This window comes from Aulonocara sp. 'chitande type north' Nkhata Bay, linkage group LG13, assembly GCF_057382095.1.
Source record: "Aulonocara sp. 'chitande type north' Nkhata Bay isolate Kocher_YH1m ecotype deep benthic linkage group LG13, A_spYH_male_GT1.1, whole genome shotgun sequence".
Classification (NCBI taxonomy): Eukaryota; Metazoa; Chordata; class Actinopteri; order Cichliformes; family Cichlidae; genus Aulonocara; species Aulonocara sp. 'chitande type north' Nkhata Bay.
The window spans coordinates 9,199,419-9,217,480 of NC_141356.1; the positions used below are offsets into that span (position 1 = coordinate 9,199,419).

Sequence of the window (18,062 nt, forward strand, 5' to 3'; positions counted from 1 at the left end):
AAAAGTTTGAACAGTTTTGCATTTGTGGTGTAAATTTGTCAGAAGCACCCAACAGAGGCATTAATCACAGCAGGTCGACAATCTGTGAATCATTATCCACACGCTGTAGAGATGAATACCTCTTGACTCGACCCTTTCAATATCCTGCAAAGCTCTCCATATATTTGTTCAGTTTATGTAACGCTGCGATAATCTATATGTCATTAGAGCACTCTGCGGTGGAGGAGTTAATGATCCACAGTGACATTCTTGATATGGCATAAAGCTGCTGCATGTACATATGGCAGCTATTTTCTTGATGTACACTGAGTAGAAACGTTTGAGGGTTTTACTCTCTCTATATATTTTTTCTCTTTTGTAAAGTTTTGGAATGACGGACACATCAGCTCAGCGGCCCTGAGGGGAGCAGTACCAGCCAATCAATGGCTCACCATAACCCAGATCATTGTGTCCTCTTTGCCCTCTGACCTTACGTATCATCCACTGACAGCTCCTGCTCCTTCCTCCACAGCTCCTAGGGGCTATTTTAACCCTCCTCTGAAGACACAGTGATGCTTCTGGAGGCTTTGAGTTTAGGATCATGTAGCGGAGCAATGGACACCAACTCACACGCATGCACCTCCGCTCTTTGTTTGATACGTTTCCTCTATCTAACCACTAGATACTGACCACAAGATATATCCAGCCCAAGGTGAAGCCAGCTGATGCAAAACTGACCATGTTCCTCTTACAGGATGTATGACTCCTCACACATGACACATTCCCACAGGAAATAGGTTAGTGGTTTCTCTTGAACAACACAGAACTGTTACATTGAAATAAATATACAGCTGTGCAACCCATTGTATGAATAGTAAAGGGGAAAATGTGCATTTCTGAGATCGTGGAAGGATTTATTTATGCCATTATTTCATGTTTTCTTTTATATTTGTCTTTCATTCTGTAAAGTGAGCTTTTGCAGGAAAGGTATGCTGGCAGCTCAGGCACAGGCTTTGAAATCCAAAACTGTCTGCCTCCAGCAGCCCCGGGGAGCCCATGAAGGTGAGGTAATGGGAAGAATGGTTTAGGAGCTATCTGCGGTGGGCAGCAGGGTGGAATAATGGTTAGGAGCCCGGATCAAACAGCGTAATTTCCACTGGCTTTGGATCCTTTCTGACATTAACTGCCCACCTGTCAGGATCCGCAGACTTTTGCCATACTTATTAGCACAGTGAGGTGTGGACTGACTCAGGATTTTTTTTTTTTTACCACTATGTGGTGTGGGGACAGTGGACTTGGATTACCCATTGTGACTTGGATTACTGCTGGGTTTAAGGCATTATACACAGACACGATAGCTTTTTGGTATTATCCATCCTGTCACAATACAAGGCTGTGGAGATGGATAGAACAGTAGCAGTAGTAGTAAAGTAGTTTCAGTGGTTAGTGTGTGTGGATTTTTACACAAATCTCTAATCAGTCTAATGATAATCCCCATGCAGCTGAGTTATAGCACCTAAGGCTCCTCACTCGTGGCAGAAGTAGAAACTAATTTTAAAGAAGTCCACTTCTGCTATCTGTGCACAGAGCCTTTCAGGTTTATTTGGGTAAACAACCGACTGAGTGAACTGCATGGCACAGATATTTGTGGAGCCTGTTTGGCCGTTGCTATGTGAATATTTGGCTTGTTAATGAGCACGCTGCCAGAAGGCTTTCTGCAAGGTGAATTAAAGCTCAGATAGCTTTCTGGGAATATATCTGAAATTGCAAAGTCTGGTTGTAATACTCTGGGGGGGCCAGGTGAAACCTAGTGGCAAAAAAACCCAGTGAAAAATATTAAAGCTCACATACCCAGGCTACACTGACAAATGACCTTGATTTAAGGGGAGTATTGCTAAGTACTTACCATGTGCAGGCTTTGGCACAGAGAAATCTGACATCACAGATGTTAAGAAGCTTTAGCCTCACATCTTACAATAAATCATAGTCATCTTGGGAAATAAATAGTGAATTTGAGATCTGTTTTTTGTTTTCTTTTTTTGGGAGAAAGTTGGACTTGTTGTTTATCTCCCACATGGTCTTTGAACAATATGTTAGATTCTTATCAGTAGTGCTTGGCCTTTTGGACAAGGGCTTCTCGGACAATACATCATACACTCCCCGCCTCTACAGCTGTCAATGTGCCTCCTGGGCTGGTGCCACATAGTGCAATAAGTGGGGAGAAATTTCCTCATCTAAGCCCCCAGCTCCCCCACTCTCACTCACACAGCCCCAACCCTTCCCTCCAACCAGAAAGCTCCCTTTTGTCCTGGATTGTTTGTAAGCTCTTTGCATTTCTGTGCCCTCCATGTGCTGGATAAAGGGTGGAGGGTGTCACACAGACATCTGTCACAGAGATATGGTGAGAATGCATCTCTGCGATATGGATTATGGATTAGTTCACTTCATATTCATTCAAATTGTTCTACAGTGTGGGCCATTTATATGGATACACCGTAATAACATGGGAATGGTTGGTGATATTAAAGTCCTGTTTGTGGCACATTAGTATATGTGAGGGGGCAAACTCCTCAAGATGGGTGGTGACCATGGTGGCCATTTAGACGTCGGCCATCTTGGATACAACTTTTGTTTTTTCAATAGGCAGAGGGCCATGTGACACATCAAACTTATTGGTAATGTCACAAGAAAAACAATGGTGTGCTTGGTTTCAACATAACTTTATTCTTTCATGAGTTATTTACAAGTTTCTCTTTGTTCACAGCCATTGACATGTCGAAGAGGTTAACACGGAGCGGATCAAAATTGTGTTGATATCTGGTGAACGCAGTAACCGGGTCATTGCAGCAGATTTCAATGCAAGACACCCTACGAGACCACCCATCTCCCATGCTACAGTTAGCAAACTGCTTGCTAAGTTTTGTGAAACTGGTTCAGTGTTGGATTTGCCAAAATGTGGACGCAAGAAAACTGTCACTAACGAAGAAACATCAGTGGCTGTCCTAGCTTCATTCAGCAAGAGCCCACAGCAACGCACTCGCCACATGACACTGGAGAGTGGCATCAGTCGAACATCCCTTCGGCGGATATTAGCTACTCACAAACGGCACCCTTACAAACTTCAGCTACTGCAGCATCTCACTGCGGACGACCCAGATCGGCGCACAGAATTTGCAGAATGGGCAAAACAAAAATTGGAACAGGACCCTCAGTTCACGCAGAAGATTTAGTTCAGTGATGAGGCAAACTTTTATGTGAAAGGTGAAGTTAACAAACAAAACCACAGCTATTGGTCTGACACTAACCCACATTGGATGGATCCCTCCAAGACTGTTGGAACAAAAAAGTGATGGTTTGGTGTGGTATATGGGGTACAACGATAGTGGGTCCATTCTTCATCATTGGAAACCTCAAGGCCACTGGACATTTGAAATTGCTACATGATGATGTGTTTCCCTCTTTATGCACTGAAGCTGGCACGTTCCCTGAGTTTTTCCAGAAGATGGTGCACCACCACATTATGGGTGCCAGGTCCGAGCATTCCTAGATGAACAGTTTCCTGGAAAGTGGATTGGTCATCGTGGGCCTGTTGAATGGCCCCCAAGATCTCCCGATCTGACCCCCTTAGACTTTTATCTTTGGGGTCATCTGAAGGCAATCGTCTATGGTGTGAAGATACGAGATGTGCAGCACCTGAAATTACGGATACTGGATGCCTGTGCTGGCATTTCTCCTGCGGTGTTGCTATCAGTGTGTGAAGAGTGGAAGAAGAGGGTTGCATTGACAATCCAACACAATGGGCAGCACATTGAACACATTTTATAAGTGGTCAGAAACTTGTAAATAACTCATGAAAGAATAAAGTTACGTTGAAACCAAGCACGCCATTGTTTTTCTTGTGACATTACCAATAAGTTTGATGTGTCACATGGCCCTCTTCCTATTGAAAAAACAAAAGTTGTATCCAAGATGGCCGACTTCTAAATGGCCACCATGGTCACCACCCATCTTGAGGAGTTTGCCCCCTCACATATACTAATGTGCCACAAACAAGACTTTAATATCACCAACCATTCCCATGTTATTACCGTGTATCCATATAAATGGCCCAGCCTGTATATTGCCTTTGATGGAACAATCCTCACAGTACACATTAATACAGTACCTTCAAGCCCCCTGGCAATATGTCTATTGTTCCAGTTGCACAGTGGTTGTATATGAACAAAATCATGGTGTTTACAGAAAACCACAATAACCATATATCATAACATTACCATAAGACTGGGAACAAAACATAGTTGGTTTGTGTGTGTGTATTTTGACACATTTTTACCCTTATACATAGTCATACATTGGAGTTACATTCACACAGAACATATTAATCCTGTTATTGGGTGATTTGCGTTCTTTATTGTCGAGTACTTTCAGCTCTTTCAACCATTCCATCATTATTTTAAAAAACCAACCTTACCAAACTATCTATTTTACCATTTATTCGCTGCTTTAACCGAGTTATCACTACTGTGCCTTGCATTCACTTAATTGTTTGCACTGCTTATCCATTTTTAGCTCTGTATTCATGCTCTTGTGCTCTCAGCACATGGTGTTCAGGTGTTACAGCTGAGCTTTGTTAAAGTAACCCACAGTCTTTCTGTGCTTTCCCTGCCAGCAAGTGCCCCCGGCTGGGAATCACTTCTGTCAATGATATGCCCACAACATGACAGTTTGGACAGCATGGTTGCTAATTACATCGTAACGCATCGAATGCATCCACACACACCCTTGATTTGGTACAACTGGCAAGGCCTTGGCTACTGTTACATAATCCATCTGCTGTCTTGCTGCAGGGTGCTGACAATCACCTTCCAGTCAGGAGAGCCGCCTCCCTCGGCGCTACGCTATGCTTTGCCTTGCCCTGCCCTGAACCGCACCGTCCACTCTGCAGCAGCTACAGCAACATCATGTTGCCATGTTTGCTGAAAGATGCGACCAGTGAAATGTTGACTTTGAAGCAGTTTCAGCGACTGCTGCTGGTGCCAGCGGATCCAGCCGTACGTCAGCGGAGCCCACAAAACAGATGCTGGCGCAGCAGCGTGTCTGACGCACATCACAGCTGGCAGCTCTTTCTGCAGCCAGCCTGACAGGTTACATCAGTTATACAAGCGTTGTTTTTATTTATTTATTTATTTTTAAAGGGGGGGAAAAAAGTATTTTCACTTTGAAACGACCCAAAGATGCTTTGGTTTTGAGACAAACAGCTTTGCCAGAGGGTTTCTATTAAAAACCTTTATGCGACTGCCAGACTGTGGAGCTCACGCAGAGAGAGGGAGAGATTCCACTTGCAGCGAGCTGATGCAAACAATCAGCAAACTCGGGAACTTTGAATGTACTTGAGCTACTTCACCTCACTCATAGCCACTGGCACAGCTCACCAAATTCTTTTAATATCTGTTTACTTGTAATCAAAATATGCATTTTACCTTTGCAAGCCTTCATAAACCACTTTGAAGCTTTTTTGTGAAAGCATGCCAACATCTCAAAAACCTTAAATCCACTGATGCTGTTTATCCTTCACTTTAATCTGACTACGCACTGATATTGATGAATATCGCATGACCGAGTGTGGAATCCACGCAAAGTGCAACATATTTATTTGCGCCGGAGAACACGAAAACACTTGCCAGTAAAGAAAATGAACAATAAATACCCGAGAAAAACAAACTGTTTATTTTTAAATTATTTTCTGTTCACATTAGACGATGAATAAACCATGAAAGGATGGGCTGCATCGTTAAATATTGATCGACTTTCAATGAGAACAGCCTCAGGTTGATGAGACAAACGGAGGCTCGCATAGCAAAGAGCTAAATGAGTCAACAGGGGCACGGCTTCGTTCGCCCCTTTATTAAAAACGGCAGCACCACCTGACTTTGTGGGGAAAATAAAATGATATTTTATACTAACAGAAGAAAAATGCCTTCTGATGTCTCTATAAATCAGTTAAACAATAAAGACCTGTTTTTGAGGCTTTGACGTATTCACCCAGAAACTGAACTATTTCCCCGCTGTCTTCCATCTCTCAATCAATTATTCAGCATGCACACCAGTCTGAGGCTGTATGAGAAAGGGGGGAAAAAAATTAATTGTTAACATAAATAAATGCATGCGACACACCAACTCCCCCAGCAGCCAGGGATGCCTCTAAGCTCAGGTTGCAACCCCAGTTGCAAAGCGCGGGTAGATCCTTTTAATCGTCTCTGGCTGTTTGAACTGTTCCAGCGCTGACACTTAGAAAACTTGTAGTCAGCAAAGAGCCACACGCGAGCTGCAAGGTTTTTTCCTTTTCAGTGGCTCCATACGAAGCTCAATATTAGGCTTTCGACTTTAAACATTCCTGCAGTGTCTCTAAGATGTCTTGTAGAATAGCATTTCTGTTCTCCTTAGACACCTAAATGGGAAAAAGAAACAAGTAAACATAGAATTTAGAAAGTGTTTATAGCCTGTGTGAGCAGAATATACAGCCATGCATTAAATACAAAGATTAATATGAAATAAATATAGAATATAATGTCCAATGCCTAATCTGACCTGTTGTAATACAAGTAAAATTACCAATGGTAGGTCTTTAAGTTCATTCTGCCTCATGCAATAACTCCCCCAGCCTGAGAGGGAGTACAGTGAGTAGTTTGCATGACAAAATCCATAACTGAGTCTTCCGTGATGAATTATTTTGACATTTGAGCCCTCCCTTTGTTGTTAAATCAGTCATGCATGATTTAGAGTTAATCCTGCCGTAGAGGAGGGATAATGCAGGGCATGGCCCCTGTATGTTAGTGAACAGACTGCTTCCTAAGGCCAAGTGGATGCAGTCTAAGCAGAATCCTATAGCTATCAAAATCTGTTTTAAAATAGCAGGGGAAGCATACTAGGATTATTTATACTCACAGTGAACACCTTGACGTCCCTCCTGTTCCGCACCTCTTCGACCAGCCCCAGGGGTTTACCTTTAGGGATGGGGATGGTGCCCAGGATGGTGCAGGAAGAGCTATCTAAGGTCTGTCTCACTGCCCTGATGAAAGACTGGCTGAAGAGCTCCATTTTCCCAATCTCATCGATGACAAACACCTTCCTGCTGCTGCTGCTTCCATCCGCCGAACCAATCTGGAGATGAACGATGCAGACATTACATGGAGTAGTGGGGCTCAAGCTAACGATTACTTTGTCACCAATTGATCTTTAATTATAATGTCAGCCAATCCTTTGGTCTGTAAAACACCAGAAAAAAGAAAAGAGAAATTTCCTAGTTGCTTAAAATCAAGCACAATCCATCAGAGGAGATATCTATTCATTTAAGCACTAAAGACTATTTTGGATGCTTAGTTTGGTTAGTTAAGGGAAACATCTTTTACAGGCAGACGCTCGTCGTTTTAATATTTCACGTATGACTGACACCGAAAGCGTTTTGTGTGATGCTACACTGCAGATCTGCTGTGATTACAGAGAGAGTGAGATGAAAGTGAACCACGCGCTGCCGAGGCACAGACATCTTTCTTTACAGCGCATGTGTAGGCGTCACTCCAGGTTCACTTTACATGCCGGATTAATCACGGTCAGTGACAGCCAGACGGCACCACGAACACTAAAAATGTCACTGTGGAATTTACGTGTTTGCAAGCTTACAATTATTCCATCAGCTTTCAGAAAAAAAAATCAAAGTGGAGGGGAGAAGGGAGTCTTTCGCTTGCTGTGATCTACTGATGAGGGTGGCTTTAAAAAAAGCCCATGTGCTGCTTACTTACATTTCTGAAGAGGGGGAGAGCCAGATTTTCAAATGAAGGCAAGTCGACCACATACTGGCCAACTGTGTACTCCCGCCTGCCGTGAGGCTGGCTGTCTCTACTGTCTCTGCAAGTTAAAAAAGAAGTGAGTCAAAACAAAGTGAGAAAAAGAGAGCAGGCAGTTTGAGTGAGACTGCATGACAACACCGCTACCTGATTCTGGACAGGTGGCCCCTCGCTCCTGTCAGGGTGACCACATCAAAGCCGACTCTCCGGCCCCCTTCCCTGACCTCCTCCGTGTAAAAGCCTTCAGCTCCCACTCCTGATGACACTAAAGCCTCGCAGGCTTTCTGGACCAGGGTGGTTTTCCCCACACCTGAAGGCAAAACAGACAAACTGTCGAACAACTGAAATATCACCGTTTCAAGCGGAGGGATCCTGCCTTAAGTATTACTATGGTAAAACAATGTATTTAATCCTTACAGCTCTCAGACGATTAGGTAGCATAATATATTTATGTAAATCATCAAAAATATGGCGTCACTCCATCGTTATAATAATACTAAGAATAATAAACACAAACTAAACTAAACAAAAAAGGCTGAAACGTTAATTGGGTTTGTTACCCGAATAAGAGTAACTGGAATAAGCTAACCTTCATTCAAATCAACGTTAAGACTGACTTTTTCTTCGCTGGGACTTAAAACAGCTGACTGACCGCTTTAGATTTACAGCGACTTTAGCTTCAGCAGCTGGGTGCACTCACTGCTGACTGTTACCTGGAGGTCCTGTCAGAAATACGTGCTTGAACATTGTGGTTTCCACCGTCCAACGTGTTCCTGCAGCTCTTCCGGACACAGAGTTGACGCATGCGCAGTAAGAGGTAAAACTTAGGACGGCACATTTAACGATTTTTTTAAATGATTTTTTTAAAAACCAAATCATCTATAAAAGACAAGTTAAATGGGTACATTTATAAAAGAAAATGTTTGCCATAAACAACTTATTTTTCTTTTAAAAATAAAACTTGGGTTTTGTACAACTTTAATATAGAGTTATAGAGTAGTGGATCAACAAGTCCAACATTTCCAAGTAAAAGTTAGTGAAGTATACGGTTGAGTAAAACTAACATTTTCCGAATTATTAAGGTGCAGCTGGTTAACTCTTTTATGCAAGATGCCTTGTGAAATGCCAAGACTGCCCAAATCTTATATAAATAATATTGCTTGAAATCCATCAAAAACACAATTTAAGTAAAACGTGTATTTAAGTCTAAAATGTGATATAGATTACTATTTGTTTGAACTTGTGTTGCATTTCTTTGCCTTTGTATTCATTCCCCTATTGATAACGTTCCAATTTTTCAGTTTTATCCATTGCAAAGTTATTAGTTTAAGTATGCATTCGTGTGTTTGTGATTATCTTCAGATATGTTAGGACAGCCATTTCAATTGTGGATCTGACAACAATGGATTAATATTTAAAAATTTGACTTCACAACACACTTTGACAGCCTGCCCTCTGAACACGAAAACAGAAACACATAATGAAATGTAGAAAGAAAATATTGAAATAAACCAACTTCTAGATAGGATGACACATACAAAGAAAAATAATAGTTAAATACGTATGAACAAAGAAATTTAAACAGATAGTAATTTAAAAGACATAATTGAAAGTGGTATGAGGTTGTATCATGCCTGATAATTTATCTGTATACATATAAATATTATTTCCATACAGTCTTTGTTTTCCTTGTCAAATGATATGAGGGGATAAATGGAAAGTAGCAGGTGGAATTTAAAGGAAATGCCCTGAAATCAGGAGTTGCTACAGGACTTGGAGATTTTCAGCTTGTGACTAAATCTGCTGATTTGGCGCTTTTATGCTAAATGATTTGCATAAATGGCACGCTTATAGAGATTTTTCATCCTCTTATATGTTATCTAAAGACTCATGGCCCAAAGCTTAATGCAATTATCTAGTAGCTCCAGTATTAACTGAGTGATTAAGATAAAAAATGACTACAAAATTTCCAAAAACGTCTTTATTCAAGAGCATTTGCAGACATTATGAAAAGGAATTAAATATACAAGTTGATTTCTTTGCTACATACAATACTACAATTCTTGATGTTACCATAGGGTATATTTATATGCTTTTTTCCCCTTTACATAGTGTACCCAGGGAGTTTGCTGGCCACTAGCTCAGAGATATGCTGATACTCTTTCCTGAAATCCAGAGATCCCAGTTCATCCTCCAGTTCCTCTACCTCCTGGGGTTCAACGGAGGACACAGAGTCTGCAGACAATCCTCGAATGGGGATGCTGTGGTTGGCTAACGCGCTCGTCTGACCTCTCGATGACATCAAACTCTCAGTGCAGGAAGTCATTTCCACTCTGCCACTCGCTGACATCTGCTTTCTACTTTGCAGGGAGGCTGACCTGTCTCTGTCACACTCATCAGAGGAACAGCTGAGGGCAGAGGTTTGGGTACGAGGTCGGATGATGTGTGTACCCCTCAGAGTATGCTTTGGAGAGCTGGGGGCTTTGATGGGCACAGGAAGGGGGGCTGATCTTCTCTGGACGCTGTCGGATTCCGAATCAGAGTTCCAAAAGCGAACTGGAGACTTTGGAGTCTTTGCTCTGGAGGGCTCGGGGCTGTTCAAAGGGTCAGGAGAGTAGGCATCACTGGGCTCGAGACTGTTAAAGTCATCAACATAGTCTGCTTCCTCATTTCCAGCCCAGCTGGAGTCTGAAAATGAAGACTTTGAGCTGCTGCGTCTGCGACTTCTTGAAGATTCAATTTTATCTCCGCGCCTGTCAGATTCAGACTGTGATTGATCTGATTCGCTGTGATGCTCGCTCTTGTCTTTGCTTTGGGGAACACTGTCAGTATCCACGCTGGGGATGTGAATACATTTCGAGAGTGTTTCAGAAAGAAGAGCCTTTTCTGAAGTTGTCGGAGAGCCTCTGCATTGTTTACCCTCGACTTTCACATGCTGTTTTAGTGTGACTGTTTCCTGTAGCGCAGAATCCCGGCTGATGCTCTGCATCAGCGTCTCAATATTTTCATTAAAATCAGAGCTCCTCTTTATTACCGACTTCCTTTTTCCAGACTTAATGGTTTTATGACCTAACCCAGTCTTTTCGTTTACTTGTGTTTTATTCTGTTTTAACTCCTCACATTCACGACGGTTTACTCTGAGAGGAGAAATCTGCTTCAGCCTTAGATTAAATGTTTTAGTTGTTCCACACACAAGCTTCTTCCTGGGTGATTTACATGAGCTTTTATTCTCAAGCAACATATTTTCTTTTTTGTCCTTTAGTTTTACAGAATCAGGTCTAACTATATGTGTGGAAACATTTCTGGAGGAATGAAAGCGTCTCAGATGAGGAAAAGTTTCCTGTTTGGTTTTCTTCAGGGATTTGGTTTGTGCCTTCTGTGGTGTGTTTTTAGCTGAAAGCTCTGCAGAAGCAGGCCTGTATATCCAAGCGAGACTGGGGTGAACAGTCAAGGGCTGGTTGCTGTTTAGCTGTGACAGTTCAACAAGCAGAGCGTTTAGCAAAGGCATCCGCTGTAAGGCTTCCCCAAGGACATTTGGAGGCATTGTGCTTGTTTCTTGGTTTCTTATTTTCGCATCGTGTCTCACTTCTGAATGCATCACTGGAGAACTTGGACTTTCCACTTCCTTTTCATCCACTTCTTCCTCTGAACATGAATCTTCAAAAACAGGAGCTTCTGAATCCAGAGTCCATGATTTGTAATCACCTTGTTCATTTACTCCTTTTTCCTCTGCAGAATAGTAAAGATGTGGGGGACAGAATACAGTTAAATCCTCCTCAGAATCATTTTCAGCTTCGTCTTGTGGTCTGTGTTCAGTACCATCAAACACGTCATCGTCTTCCTCCTCCTTTCTATCTTTACTTAACAAAACTTCTGCATTTACCTCCCCTTTGCTTTGGGCTTTTCCGCTACACTGTGGGGTTGGTGAGCAGACATTTCCAGAGTCAGGAGGCTGCGATGTAGACTTGTTTGTCTCCTTGACATGTTCTTGTGCCTGCTGCCCTCCAGGCACTCTCTCCCTCTCTGTGATGTGTGGCAGCAGACTCGCTCCTAGACATAACAGTTTATAACTCAGGGACATTGCTCCGACTTTCTCCCCCGCGAGGTTGCATATAGAGACAACAAGCCCCCTTTCTATGTGATAGGAGGGACTAGAAACCCCCCGTTCAGTCACATCCTGCCTGATTCTGTCCATCGCTTTAGCCAGTGATATCATACAGGAGCCGACTAACTTGGGACTCTCCTCTGTAACATCCAGCACCATACCATACAGCGGGGTGTTGGACAGCTGTACGTGCAGTGAGTTTAAGTCCATTTTGAAGAAACAACACTTTCCTCTGTTAAAGGCGAACATTCCAGGTTTCTCCTTTTCATTGTGCCCGGGGTTGTTACTGCTCCCGCTGATCTGCTGGTGTTGCTGCTGTGACTGATAAATTAGCAGCGTCGGAAAGTTCAGGAGTGTGACTCCCAGAGCCAACTCGTTAAGGATTTTACAATTTTTCTCTACTCGAATGTATTCCACTAAAAGCTCCAATGAAAACAGAGTCTCTGGATTATCGCTGTTTAGTTGTCCCGACATCCCGAAAGCTGTTTGGCCACAGAGAACCAAAGGGCTAACTATCAAGACGTCAGATAATCCGCTAACAAGCGCTTTTAGCTTCCATCGGCTTCCATGGAAACAGCTGTCGCAAGGGTTTTACGTCAGAGCGCGAGATTTGTGGGAAATGATGTTTCTCTACATACGGACTTAATTAATTAGCCAGTCGACAATTTCGGGGGAGGTGGTTTTTTTGCGCGTTTTATTTATTTTTCAATAAAATAGCTATTACTTAAATTTGGAGCGCTTGTTCACAAGTTTAAATCGAGAAGCATAGAAAGCACAAAAACCGATAGACACGGAAAGAAAAGCGATATTCAGGTAGTTCGAGGGAGTAACTTTCCTGCAGTTCACCAGATGGTGCCACTGTGGGGCTTATTGGACTTATACCCTAAAATAGACTCGTGGCAAATAGCAACAAGGCCACCAGACTTAGTTTGCAGGACAGTTTCATTAGACGCCTTTAGGTTCGTGTGGAGGGTTAGGGTTTATCTGGTAGTCTTCCTTCAATATTAACCTACAAACCTATATGTATAGGTCATCACAGGGGAGCGGAGTAGCGGTGGGCGGAGCCTCGCTGCGTGTCGTCATCACGCAGAAAGGTGCTGGATGGGTATCGCTATGGTCCGTGCTACTTCAGTCTGCCGGAGACTGAAAGGGGGAGATGTGAGAGCGACTACGGCAGCTTCAGCTGGTTTTACCTTTTACGGATAACTAACGCCGTTAACAACCGGGACAGGACACCGGCTCGGATTTGAAGGTAAGGCTTGCACGCCCTTTTTCGTTCTACCTCTGAAGGTAGCAACAAAGTAAAAAAGTGAAGCTGGGGAACTAAAAGCGGGGAGCGCTGCACACGGGCAGAGTGGCAGAGGCGTACAAACTCAGCTGGCACGTCGATGGTAATGGTGAACACAAAGGATAAAGTTGATTTCAAGCACCGATGGTGGTGCAGTCCGAGCGAGGGGTGGAGGTTATGATGTTTCAGGAGTGGACTTTATGTATATATATAACCTATATTTGTCTCTGTTCCTTATGACTTATGCTGCTGGTCAGTTTAACTGGATTCCTGTTTGTTTACTCAGGACATTGCAAGCTTTACAAATAAAGCAGTTTCAGCGTAAAACATCTTTATTTTAACATTCTTGGAGACAGAGTGCAAGCTTCTTATTTCGGTGTGATTTTGAAGGAACTGTGTGTTTGATAACGTTTACTTGTGGTAGTGGTGATGGTTTGTGATGGGGGACGTGGGGGCACAGTGGACTGGAGTATTTTTGAATGAATCTGTTTTGAGTGGCGTGCTTCCATTAAAACGGTGGGGGGCGATAAAGGCAGCTTTGTCCAACTGGCCGTGTGTAATAAAGCCTTCACTTGCTTACCAGCCCATATGCTCTCACCAACCATATTTAATATTTTCCTCCGAGAACCTGAGTGGGATATGTTTTTTTTTTAATGTAAACAATTTGCTGTTGTGTTTTGTGTCCTTTTTGTGGTTTTACTTTGCAGCAGGTTGTTATTATGAGCAGACAAAAGACAGTTCCCCCCTCCAACAGTCCCGGTTGTTTGGTTTCTTCATAAATAATATCTGGCAGCCAGCTTCTACACAGCATATACAATCTTGTTTGGTTGCTGGCCGCTTCTGTGACCTATTCAACATACACTGCACTGTATACTCCACTGGGAAAGTAAGTCCAGTGTTGTTTGTCCTTAAGCACCGTATCCTTCCTGCAGGAAGTTGAGCCTCCACGGTAACTAAATCCCCAATAAAGGAAAATAAATAGGCCCAATTCTCTGCTGATGGAAGGCTACAGATACGACTAGGTGCTAGGAGTGTAAATCCTGAGTTTCTATTGCTTAATTTACAGTCCTCTGCATGCGTTTCCTTTTGTCTTTGCAGCTTACATCTGACCACATCAAGCATACATAGTTCTCTGCTCCCGGAACGCTTAAAATCAATAAGGCACCATTATTTTTCACAGGGTTTTGAGTCTGGGAAAGATTAGTTTTCCAGGGGATTTGCCGAACTAAGTAGGCAGAGAAGTGTTTTAAGATGGTATGTTCATGGCCTGCTTTAATGTTTAACTTTTTTTTCTTTCCTTTTAACACTAAAAATGCTTGGCTTAACTGCAGCTGTCATAGGTCTGCATGTTGGGGAAGCAACCTGAACGGGTGCAAAGATGTCTGTAATGATGTGTGGAATATTAAGCAATATTATGCATAATAGTCAATTGTTATTATTCTTTGTACATATTGGAACCCTAATCCCTTTTATCTTCTCATTCTCGCTATCATCATGCACATATTTCTATTAGGCTACCTTTCTAGGTTGGATTAATGTCTTTTGTTAATTTCTGGCTGCTGAGTTTTACATTTGAAAGTTACGTTATAGAAGCAAATGTAGGTTTTTTTTTTCAGATGATAAAAGATGAAAGATAATGTAGATGAGATTAAGGGTCCTGGGTACCCCATCTCACCCCCTGTCATTGGCACACTCCTGGAGCAAGACTTGCTCAGCAGCCACAATAATGACAGTGCCGTGGTAACTCCTTCAATCTTAATTTGAATAGGGATCTGTTGTGTTCTGCCATCAATAGGTTGCTGAGAGGGCCCCAAAGAAGAAATATGTGCTCATCTATTTCTAACAGCGCCTTCTGCATGACTAACCAGACAATGGGTAATTGAGCCAGATAGATATGTCTTTCAAAATAAAGTTATGTGCGCAGCTGAACAATAAGGCACCTGTCAGGTCTGGCAGAGAAACGGCTTCCTGTGACATGCCCGTGGGCCATATCCAGTTGTTATCATTGCAGAGCTGTTTAGGATGTCTTCCGGGCTACTGGGCCTGGAGTCGCCTAACTAGAATTACAGCCATTATCCTTGGGTTGTGTCACAGAAATTGTCTGTGAAGATGTTACTGTAACACATTGATTATTTAACAGTGTTGGCGGATATCAGTCTTCTCACATCAGTTGCTTGCTTGGGATGTTTCTTTTCTTTCTGTTGTTTCTGTTCCCACGGTGGTTTCCTACCAGCATGCTGACAAGTCATAATTTGGAAAACAGCAGAAGTGAAACAAAACTGCTAAAGGTCTTGTGTTTAAACCAGGGTTTTTTTTTTTTTTAATAATGATGATGCATTTCCCGCCATTGAAGGATTCTCTTGCAACCATTTCCAACCAGTCCCACACCCCTTTCATGTGATGAGGATCAGAAACCTCGTCTGGTGCGTGCCAGCTGACTGGCTGGCTGGCTAGCTAGGAGTCACAATGGGTCTCCCCAACCAAATCCTGTTGCTTCAAAACCAACCAACCAGCAGACAGGGGATCACATGCTGCCTGCTCATGTTGTGAGAGCCACTCTTTCTCTCCACCTTTTTTGCCAGCCTTTGTTTTGATTGCGGTCTGGATTTATGGAAGGATTTAAGTCAACTCACCGCTGTCAGGACAGCATAGATGAAGTCATTAGGATAATGTTGTTGTCGTTTTTTGTGAATTTAGTCTTTGCTCCACTTGGGGTCTGTTTGTGATGGATGTGGGTGATTCACTAAGCACTGTTCATAATGTGCCCAGAGTAGACAAAAGCTTCCTTTTTAATTTGGGATTATGAAATTTGCATCGCTGATGATCGGGTAAAAGCACCAGAACTATCATCAGTACCCCTCATTTGTCTGGTAAACAATAAACCTTCCACATGGTTCTCAGAGGAGTATTGAGATATCTTGTTCTCGCTGCTGATCAGCATGGTGATTTTCCTATTGGGTTATTCATCAATTTTGTCTGCACTGTGCACAGTATGGTTTCTTAATGTGCAATCATTGTAATAGTATTAAGGTGCTAATTTTCTTGCTTAGTCACTGGTTTGTGTGGTTTGTGCCAGTATTCATCTCAGGAAATCACTGTGAGAACAGGCCTTCCTAGTTCCATATTTCCACTCCTTATGCAAGATGGGCAATTGAGACGTTATGGCTTGCGGTTTGTATCCTGGGAACATGGTAATAGCCTTGGTGTCTGGGACATGTATCCTTTGTTAATCTTTGTTGACCTTACTTTGGCATCTGATAGCGTCAGCAGGAGTGAAGGATGCTATACGATGTTTTGAAGCTCCTTGGCTCTAAGTCAGACAGTGACTAAGGAATGGCATGTTGCATTTTATATGCTTAACACATTACTGTTGCTTGTCATGAAGACCAGCTTAACCAGCGTTGACCTTACCGTTTAACATGACCCCCACATAATTTTCAAAACCAGGCTGTATCCTGTTTGCATGACAGACAGATGTGATGTTGACTACATGGCAGTGGTTTACAGACAGCAGACTGTACAACAATGCTTTGTCTGAAAGAAAATTGTTAATTGTCCACATGCCAGACAGAATTGTGAAATATGGGGCTTCTTGGTCTCGGTGAGGCTGCCTGTTTAAATAAAAGACTTAATAATTTAATATAGAAGGAATATCATTGCCATACTTATTAGCCATTCCCTCACCTCAAATCACAGGTTTATCCATACAGTCAGTATGGTGGTTTGTTAGAGTTGTGAGGGTTGTTGTTTCACCAGACTCATATTTAACATTGACTTTTTAAAAACGAAAATTAAAAAAGTCCCGTACATTATAGATTTGCAGCTGAGAAGCATGTGGGCGAATGCTTCTTCCTGCCCCAATGAGCTATGCTCACACTCACTGTGTTTGTACCATAAAGGCTGGAGAAATGCCAGTGAAAGTTATTTATGTGCTTTGTCTAAATGTTTTGTCGCTGGTCTGCAATGGAGAGGATAAGTCCTGGCTAGTCACTGACTTGATGGGAGCCAAGACCGGCAGTGACCCATAGGTTAAGTCAGTCTGTGTTTCCCCCGACAGGCCCGCACAATCGGGACAGCTGACCTCTGTTGTTGCAGCCAGCCCCCTTTGGGAGATAAGGAGGATTTGGTGCCCCTGTGCATACCTCCTCCCTAGTGGAAAAGAATAGCCCTGTTTAAGTAAATGGACATGACTGGGTGAGGATGATGCAGACAGAGTCCAGACAGGATGTCATTTCTGTACACTTTTCTATCTTCGTCTGTTTATTGGAACCTCAGTATATCACATGTGTCACACACAGGAAGTGGAACCGGTTACTTGTTAGGAATGTTGCTTTTACTCTGTTTGATTAAATGTGTGTCTAATTTGATTGGATCACAAATTGGTTGTAGTTTTTTCACCTGTGTCTGTCATGTGTCATTTGACTACTTCTAATAGAAAGTCAAAGGCCCCCGTAAACAGTTGCTTCTTCCACCTATCATCAGTCAAATTTGATTGGCAGAGACCAATCAACTGCAGTGATATGCAAGTAAGGCTTATTCCAACTGTAGGAACGATGCATATGATTTTTTAGTGCTGTCCACTTGGAATCTGATCTCTCTGTCTTGCATGCACGCACACCTATTGTATCAGCCCAGAGATCCAGAATCAGCGTTTCCCTGTTGTTTTCCCATATTACTCAAGATATTGTGTTTTCCCTGATACAAATGTATATAATAGTCATCATGGTATTCCTTGAAAGTACAGAAAACTGCTCCTGTAGTCTTAAAATGTGGGCCAAAGTGACACAAAGCCCCTCCCGTGCATGCATCAGTGTCCTTGACTGTCAGATCGACCTGGGATAAGCTA

General features: G+C 42.6%; 3 protein-coding genes across 3 annotated transcripts in view; 1 reads left to right on the plus strand and 2 right to left on the minus strand.

The window, feature by feature from the left end:
• Positions 1-5,683: 5,683 nt before the first annotated feature.
• ntpcr (nucleoside-triphosphatase, cancer-related) lies at positions 5,684-8,621 on the minus strand. The gene is made up of 5 exons (XM_086258591.1): positions 8,537-8,621; positions 7,971-8,133; positions 7,779-7,884; positions 6,925-7,140; positions 5,684-6,427 (listed from the first exon to the last, which is right to left on the minus strand). The coding sequence occupies exons 1-5, from the start codon at positions 8,568-8,570 to the stop codon at positions 6,350-6,352; spliced, it is 597 nt and encodes a 198-aa protein (XP_086114717.1). The 5' UTR covers positions 8,571-8,621; the 3' UTR covers positions 5,684-6,349.
• A 1,168-nt stretch (positions 8,622-9,789) lies between these two features.
• On the minus strand, positions 9,790-12,491 carry map10 (microtubule associated protein 10). Its single transcript, XM_086258592.1, has one exon. The coding sequence runs from the start codon at positions 12,400-12,402 to the stop codon at positions 9,928-9,930; it is 2,475 nt and encodes an 824-aa protein (XP_086114718.1). The 5' UTR covers positions 12,403-12,491; the 3' UTR covers positions 9,790-9,927.
• Positions 12,492-13,044: 553 nt separating this feature from the next.
• The window catches only part of sipa1l2a (signal-induced proliferation-associated 1like 2, genome duplicate a), a 79,441-nt gene continuing 74,423 nt past the window's right edge, over positions 13,045-18,062 (plus strand). The window contains exon 1 of the mRNA XM_086258594.1: positions 13,045-13,180. The gene's annotated coding sequence lies outside the window, so the exon portion shown is untranslated. The remainder of the gene's footprint in view (positions 13,181-18,062) is intronic.

What these genes read in the sequence shown, in the direction of transcription:
- ntpcr (XM_086258591.1), bottom strand. Translation starts at nt 8,570, where the DNA reads ATGTTCAAGCACGTATTTCTGACAGGACCTCCAG. An exon ending in GGCCACCTGTCCAGAATCAG is followed by an intron (nt 7,885 to 7,970) that starts GTAGCGGTGTTG and finishes TTTAACTTGCAG; the next exon opens with AGACAGTAGAGACAGCCAGC. An exon ending in CTCTCCCCCTCTTCAGAAAT is followed by an intron (nt 7,141 to 7,778) that starts GTAAGTAAGCAG and finishes GTTCATCTCCAG; the next exon opens with ATTGGTTCGGCGGATGGAAG.
- map10 (XM_086258592.1), bottom strand. Translation starts at nt 12,402, where the DNA reads ATGTCGGGACAACTAAACAGCGATAATCCAGAGACTCTGTTTTCATTG.